Source organism: Blennius ocellaris (genome assembly GCF_963422515.1).
Source record: "Blennius ocellaris genome assembly, chromosome: 3".
NCBI lineage: Eukaryota > Metazoa > Chordata > Actinopteri > Blenniiformes > Blenniidae > Blennius > Blennius ocellaris.
Genome location: NC_137652.1, coordinates 21,030,951 through 21,039,193, shown reverse-complemented (window position 1 = coordinate 21,039,193; position 8,243 = coordinate 21,030,951). Strand labels below are relative to the sequence as shown.

At 44.5% G+C, this 8,243-nt stretch overlaps 3 protein-coding genes across 3 annotated transcripts in view; 2 read left to right on the top strand and 1 right to left on the bottom strand.

The window, feature by feature from the left end:
* The window catches only part of LOC308148835 (histone H3.2), a gene marked incomplete at its 3' end in the record, with an annotated part of 132,954 nt that overhangs the window by 59,498 nt on the left and 65,213 nt on the right, over positions 1-8,243 (top strand). The gene's annotated exons all lie outside the window — the stretch shown is intronic.
* On the top strand, positions 841-6,017 carry cUnh6orf120 (chromosome Un C6orf120 homolog). The gene is made up of 2 exons (XM_080518396.1): positions 841-899; positions 3,484-6,017. Exon 2 carries the CDS (start codon positions 3,518-3,520, stop codon positions 4,079-4,081), a length of 564 nt encoding a protein of 187 aa, XP_080374522.1. The 5' UTR covers positions 841-899; positions 3,484-3,517; the 3' UTR covers positions 4,082-6,017.
* Positions 6,863-7,580, bottom strand: mrpl21 (mitochondrial ribosomal protein L21). Its single transcript, XM_080494278.1, has one exon. It carries the CDS (start codon positions 7,568-7,570, stop codon positions 6,974-6,976), a length of 597 nt encoding a protein of 198 aa, XP_080350404.1. The 5' UTR covers positions 7,571-7,580; the 3' UTR covers positions 6,863-6,973.

Here is an 8,243-nt window from a genome sequence, read left to right as displayed (position 1 = left end):
TTTACAGCCTCAGTACAGGCTCTTGACACAATAATTCATAATAATTGAATTATTGATGGAGTCTGTCCCTTCTGGATGTTTCTTGCTTCATTGGCTGACGGATGCAGGTGAGAGGTTATCGACAGGAATCTGATGACCATACCAGATTATGTTGCAGTGTTATGCTCCAATTTAGGTAGACAAAGAGGCACTTCATTGATATTCATGATCAATCGGATCAGTGAGATCTGGGTTTAACATAATAATGCATGAGTTTTATATAACGCCAACGACACTCAAAGACGCTTTACATTGCATTATTGATTCACTCCATACTGGATGGTGGTAAACTGTCTGCAGGGCCTCCTTTCAGCCACTAGATGGCAGTGTATCTTCAGTCTTTCATACATTTCTGTCCAGTTTCAGAGCAGATCTTAGCTGATTTTCCGGTGTGAAAACCAAGTACAAGTCACCACAGAGAGATATTCACACAGGTTCATCTAACGTCTGGGGCTAACTTCAAACGCAAGTTTTTTTTGGACACAGCAAGGGGCAGAACCGTGTGGCACTGATTCTATATAATAAACAGTCACTCAAGTACGGAGTCCCGTAGTGGCCATAGAGAAAAGAAATAATGCAAAGGAACGAGATGAGTAATTCCCTGAAGTTAATGCGAGGGAACAATGTCATTTATTAATAATAATAATGACAACGCCTTGGCATATCAAAAACGTAAAAAAAGATGAAAACTAATTGAAGCAACAGATGTAACAAACTGAAAAAAAACTTCATGTGTAGTTCCAAATTTCCTCCATACAATCTCCGTCGGCGCTGTTTCTCGGTCCGCCGCAGCATCGACGCCTCGTAAAGTGGGGAAGAAGTGAACTTTGCTGTGAAGATGTTGAAGAAGCGGCAGCTCAGTGAGTAATAAACCACGTTTAACCTTTTGTGTCGTATTAATACCTTAAATTGTCCAGCCATAACCTGTAGATTGAGTTTTAATTTACATCATCCACGGCCTCATTTCCGTAACTTCATTGTCTCAGGCTGAAGAAGCCAGCAGCAGCATTAGCTTCTCGACGCTAACGAACTATTTTAAGAGGCTAATCCGGAAGCTCAATAAGTATCAAACTCCGAGCAAACACGGCTTTTATTTAACGGTGTGTCGTTTAACGTTGCGGTGGTGGCTCCTTGGGTGGGTTGCTGCAGGTTTTTAACTGTTGTGTTGGCTGCTAGCTGCTCGCAGAAGGAGTGAAACAACCAATGTTGAGATGGGACGCTACAAACTCTGTTTACGTTGAAGTCGTAACGTTGTTAAAGCCGTGGAGTCGTTTTCAGTGAAGTCAGCGTTCCCTCGTATCAAAGGTCAGACTGGGCAGGAGGGCCAGTGGTTTATTTTTAACTCTATTGGAGGACTTTGAGTCTAAGTGTTCAGGAACAACACAGGAAGCGTCATCCATCCCATAATATCACCTGTCTTAATGCCACGCCAGTGTAACGGGGAGTTAACTTAACTTGTTTACATGTGGACTATCTCCAACAGAGCAGCGTGACTTGAAGATCAACCTGTGAGCCCTTGATGAATTCATTCATTCATCCCAGAGTAAATTCAGACTATCAGCAGCTGTTACAAACACTGAAAATAGAATGAGATTGCACTCTGTTGGAAAGCCGAGGTTCATGTTTATACGGCATTGTTTTGAACTGAGGGGTGTTTTTCTACGTGTTATTCTATTGATGGAGTTATTAACTTCTCCTGAATTGTTTATTATCTTCCCGGTTGACGACAGCCTCCAGATTCTCCAGATCAGTTAAATCTAGATCAGTGTTGTAGTTCTTTGGTGTTATCTTACTGTGGCCAGGTACGAAGTCTTCCTTGGATAGAAAAAAAAAAGCGTCTTCATGTAGGAAAATATACAAACAGAAATGTCCACACCTTGATGTCAGGCAGTAACTAAACAGTGTCATTTTAGATCAGGGTGTCAAACATGAGACCCACCGATGGTGATTTACCACCAATGGTAAAACATTTCAACGAAAACATAGATAAAAAAAAACCAAACAAATGTCTTAAGAGAAGGGGACACAACACTGTTTTCACTCCATAAGGTTTCATTAAAATTGCCTTCATGTTGACATTGAGATTGTAACTGTAGTAATTGTTTGATTTTGTGAAAATATAGACATTTTGATCATGTCTACGCTCCACCATGAGAAGGAATGCATTTTAAGGTTTTTATGGCACTATTTCTTCAGTCCACTCGAGATAAAACTGGTCTGGATGTGGCCACTGAAATAAAATGAGTTTGACATCTGTTTGAATTTTTTGTCCGTTAAAAACGGAAAACAGATGTAAAAACTCTCATTTCATACCATCCTGGGTTGTTTTCTGATGTTGAAGCTCTTTTTTTGTGTGTATCGGTACTGACTGAGTCTTTCTGGTTAGACTTCTTTGGCTTGTTTTTGTGGGCGGGCTCAGTCAGTCAATCATACACACACAGCTCCTTCCTGCTGCGCTCACATGAAATCCTTCAACGTTCTTGTGCACGTAAAGTCGTCTGGTACAGGTTTCCTCTCTCGTCCTGCTCATTACTAAACAGATGATTGTAACAACAGCAGCCAGTGCTGAACTCAATTAGAACAAACACACTGATGGTATCTCACTTTAATGTGAATCATCTTCCCCACCGCTTTCTTTTTTGTTCCCCAAACCTGATTTTACATTTTGCTTTCAGGGCTGAGAACAAGTGTAAGTTACAAGGTTAAACTTGAAGTATCTAACAGCCTCACACTGCTGATGTTCCTTTAGAGTCAATATCTTCAAATATTCATAATTAATCAAGTGATTCTGGGGTTTTAAAGATAGAACTCGTTCATTGTGAGATGATGACGTCATGCAGACCCCCGCTTTGTCCAAAGTGAACAAAATAGTTTGTACTGCTTCCTTTATTGACATTATACTAACCTCAAGTTGCCTTTTGAGAGAATACATGCAAACATTCGTACATTTCATACTTTACTGTAGAGAGGAGTTAATTACAGCCTCATGTAAAATCAACAATGACAATATTATTAAAGCAAACACAGCTCTGAATATCGTATCGGCAGATATTCAAAGTTGGGTATCGGGGTCGGATCAGACGTCAAAAAACCTGGATCGGTGCATCCATACAGTGCAGTACAGTTTGTTTTACTACTACATTACAAGATAGTTTTATATATTTAACAGGAGTCCTTTTTTTTTAAACATATTCAATAAAAGTTCCAAATTCAAAGACATAATCATGTAAATAATCGTGATTTCAATATTGCCCAAAATAATTGTGATTTTTTTTTTTTTTTTGCCATAATCGAGCTGTTCTTCTCAGACCAGGACGGATGAGATTTAAATCTACCAAAAAACGAATGTGGCTGCGTGTTCTTCCCAATGGCGTACTCCTCCGCCATGACGTTCCACACTGCGGGGATCTAACGTGTACTCCTCTGCCTCGCTGCGTCCTCCAGGCTGTCCAGGGAGCAACTGACTGATGCCTTCAGCATGACGCTGAGCCGCAGCGCGCTGCTCGCCGTCGTCCTCCTGCTGTCCCAGGCGTGGAGCTTCCTGAGCCCGTCTGAGGATGACGACGGCGTCCCCGAGGACTGGGTGCTGCTCCACGTGGTGCAGGGCCACATCGGGGCGGGGAACTACAGCTACCTGCGCCTCAACCACGACGGCCGCATCGTCCTGCACATGCGCAGCCTGGCGGGGGACGCCGACCTGTACGTGTCGGACAGCACGCTGCACCCCAGCTTCGACGTCTACAAGTTGCAGTCGGCCACGTGCGGCCAGGACATGGTGGTGGTGCCGGGGGACTTCAGCAGGCCCGTGGGCATCGCCATCTACGGCCACCCGTCGCACCGGGAGAGCGAGTTTGAGATGCGCGTGTTCTACGACCAGGGGGTGCCCCAGGACCCGTTCAAGAGGAGCCCGTACCCTCCTGAAAGCGGTCGCGACGGAAAGAAGCCTGCTCAGGCAGCCGAGGAGGAATTTCAGGAGGAGGAGTCCATTTTTTGGACCATTCTGATCGGACTCCTCAAGATTGTTCTGGAGATTCTGTTTTGAAAATTAAGAGAAGAAAGTTTTGTTTTTGTTTTGTTTTTTTTGGTTTGTGATGAATTAAAGAAGATGATTTCCTCCCGTTATCAGGGTGAAACGCTCTTCCTTAAGTTCAAGGGAGAAATCTGGCTCTTTGATCAACAAGAGTTAAAATGAGATTTAGACTTGTGAATCACTGTGCTGAAGTCGCCTGTGACGCACCAGAAAAGCTCTGCTGGTGACAGGAAGGGGGAAGATAACTGTAATTCGCATAGAGTGCCGTGTTTAGATGTTCCGTCCTCCTGAGCCCAGGTCAAAGGTCATCCGACATGAGGCCTTAACGTGTTGCTGTTGCTCCCCGAGAGCGTGGGTAGTAACCAGGTGAGCAAAGCAACTTTGTTCTACTCCAGATATCTGTGGAAAAGCTGTGAACATTGAAACGAAAAGGAAAAGGACGACTCCTGACGTCACCTGGAGATGAGCTGACCGACGTCATCAGCTGGAGACGGTGAGCACGTCAGGGGCCAACAGGCGTAGCTGTAACCTGCGAGTGCGTCTGAATCTACAGAAACTGTCTGACGTCACGATACGGAACAGTTAACTCGTCCACCGTTTCTGGTCTTTGCACTCTGGTAAACTGATCGCAGTCACGCTCCAGTTTACACACTTAACTCTCTCCTGCTCAGCAAACTGGAACGAGGCTGGTTTGACCTGGTGTGTCCTTTTCTTTGGGCTCGTTTGTTTGTTTGTTTGTTTTTTTACAAGCAGTTGTGTTTAGATTATTTAACTGGACATGAAAGCGTCTTCATTTTCACAGAATCTGTTTTTCTGAAAGGTGTGACAGACTTCTCATTTACATCTCATTAAAGTCTTGTCAGTCACTGACGAGGTTGAATTTAACGTTTGCAGACCATCACACTCGCTGATCTGCAAACCCAAGTCTGTTCTCTCAATGCAACCTTCCAGTTTCCCCCAGGACTCACACTTCCATGTTTAGAAAGGATGTCTCTTCCTTTGGACAAACAAGCTTTTCCAGTTTCACCCCAGCATTACACACGTGGAACAGGATGAACTCTGTTCCGCTACATCATTTAAAAGCTGGTGGAAAATCAAAGCTACCTTCAGTTTGATCTTCAGAGACCAATGGAAGTGGAGGTCAGAGGTAATAATAGCGAAACAACAAGAGCTCAGAGACCTTCAGGGTGTATTTGTCCGCAAACTTTTGAGCTTCCTTGGTTTTTACTGCCCCAAATCAAAGTGTGGCTGCTCCTTTGAACTACACCGGGCTGTTCCGAGGGTTGAGAGATGCTCCATCGTGTCGAACGCCACGTTATTAGAGCAGAGGATGTGCTGGACTGCAGCATCACTGAGCTCGTGTCTGCTGCTGCTCGGGTGGACAGAATGTTCCAGAAGCCTCAGCGCTGCCCCTCAGGAGCACACTCAGTCTGCATTAATGCAGACACACACACACACAGAGCAGCTTTAGAAGGTGTGTGGAATACAGAATGAGCTGGCAGTCAGCAGCCTGATCTGCATGATGAGCTGAACTCACATTCTTCTTCATTTCTTCACTTTTCTGTTCAGTAGTAACACATCACTGGGTGGATTTTGGAGAGGCCGGTGTCAAATTACAAGCACTTGATGCCCAACAGTGAGAAAAACGGGCTTCATTTCCAACAGTTTTAGCTTCTCTATCAGAGTGTCACACTGCATAATGTCAACTTTACTTCTTTAATTTAGAGTTCTAATATAAAGTCTCTGATCTGTGACTTCCTGTTCACGCTACTCGCTCGCGTTTGCTTTGGGATCTTTGTTCGGTTCGTTCCGCCTGTTGGACACGCTCCTGATTTCATCTTCTCCAGCTCTGTTGTCTCAGTGAAATGTTGAGCAGTGCCTTCAGGAGGAATCTCTCCTTTTTCAGAGACTTCTCAGTCAGGGTTCACAATAAAAAACACCTTTTGCATCTGTTGTGTCGTGGGTGTTTTTTTTTTTTTTTACTTGGTCCAGTGAGTATTTACTAAGTTAAAGGTGTACTCAAGCTTTATACTTCACTATGCATTTGCTCATTAATTTAAATGTGCCATTGTCTGGATCTTCTCCCTGCAGGTGTTTACAGTATTGAATTAAACTTGAGAAATGAAAGTCTTGCGAGGAACATAAAGTTTAACTGAGTGTGGATGGAATGACGATCTTCAGACAGAGGTTCTAAAGGATATAAACACCATCATCCACTTAAAGCAGTTTGAAATGTTTGGAGAGAAGATACAAAACAAAATTATTTGCTAAACAAATCAAAACTAAGTTTTTAATGAACCGGTTTTGTTATGAACAGTGAAACTTTCTCATCTGTGTAGAAAGGAGGGCGAGGCAGTTTGAGGGTCAGAAAAGTTGCAGAATCTTGATGTAGAATGAAAAACTAGCTTAACTTTCTTATGAAGCTATTGAGTTTAGTAATAAGTGACTTTCATTGATACAAGTATTCCTTGTTTCTCTATTCATCCGCACGTCTCTCACACAGGAGGTAAACACTCAGGCCAGTGCAGTGTCAATGCAGAGGTAGTTTGTGGAAACACGGCTTTGCTGTATTGTTTCCTGTTTACCTTTATGGGATTCAAGTAGTCTGTATCAACAAGTGGATAAAGGTCAGTACTCCTCCTTTAAATCAGTGGTATCGATGCATCCCGTTAGAAAAATGTGGGAGTAAATAAAGTCCCGGATTGGATTCTCTGTCTGGCAGGTTTTGGCTTACAGGCCACATGTTTGACATCTGCTTTAACCTAAAAATAAAAAAATAAAAAATCATCCAGATCCTTCAGAACACACTGAAAACACAAAATCTTTAATATACAATAGAAATTCACACATACTCCACATTTACAGCTGGTGGTTTGTCTCTGTCCAGTCAGTAGTCCCAGGTGTTCAGGACAGGGTGGAGGCCAGCTGGATGCTGTTGATCCTCAGCACGGTCTGCGGCTGCACGATGATCTTCTTCCTCTGGTACCGGTGCCTCTTCCAGAACACCATGTGGACCTTGGGCCAGGACTCGGTCTTCTCCAGCACGGTGGCCTCGACCCGGACCAGGTCCCTCCGCAGCAGCGGCCTCCCGACCAGCGTGAAGTCCTCCGCCCCGAGCAGCAGCACCTTCTCCATCCGGATCCGGTCCCCGCACTCCGCCTCGATGTCGTTCTCGATCCGGATCAGGTCCTGGTCCGTCACCTTCCACTGGCGCCCGGCGAAGTGCACCACCGCGAACAGCCGCCCGAAGTCCTGCCTCTCGAGCAGCCGGTTCACGGTGCTCACCACGGCGGCGTGCCGCCTCCGCTCGTCCTCCGCCGCTACCGGGACGGTCTGCGGCCACGGGGGGCTGGACAGCGAGGTGCGGGGCAACAGGACCCCGCTGACGGAGCTCTGAGTGCGGCAAAAGCCCGACAGGAGCCCAGGGGACCCGTGTCTGAATCCAGGTCTGAGCAAGCTGCATGTCCTCCACAGGGCCGCACGGCCGCTGCACGCCGCCATCTTTACCGGAGTGGAGATTACACGGCGCATGCGCCGGAAGTCTTCACGGTCAGGTGACGTACCTTTCAAAACAAAATCTATTTTTTTTCAAACGTTATTTTGAATTAAAAATGTGTAACAGTTACATTATCAAAGACGCATTGTAAAGTTTCCAAATAAAATACAAATCCATCTCTCGACGTTCCAGTCTTTCTCCCCTCAGAAAAGTAACACTTTCTGTATAAAAACACCACAAAAGGATGTTGGCAACAAAAATATATTGTAATAAATCTTTAGAATAATGGGAGTGGATAGAGGGAGGTTAATAAAAACAGCTCTCTGCATGTCCTTGCTTTTTTGACAGCTTAAAACAAGTAGAATTAACATTAAACCTAAAGGAGACAACCTATTGCATTACTCAGTCACATTTCAACTCTCAACAAATGTTTCTTTTTAAATAGAGTATCTTAGTTATCCTCTGATTCCTGAAGAAGACATAGCGTCATCACTGGTTGGTTCATTCTTGATTCACCCTGGATGAATAATGGATTACAATGGGTTATGATAAATATCTTGGATGAATGTGGTAGAGGCCTGCATGGTGGAGCAGTGGGTTGTGCTCTCATTACACAGTGAGAAAGTCATGGGTTTAAATTCTGGCTGGCCCCACTGTGTGGAGTTTGCTTGTTTTTTT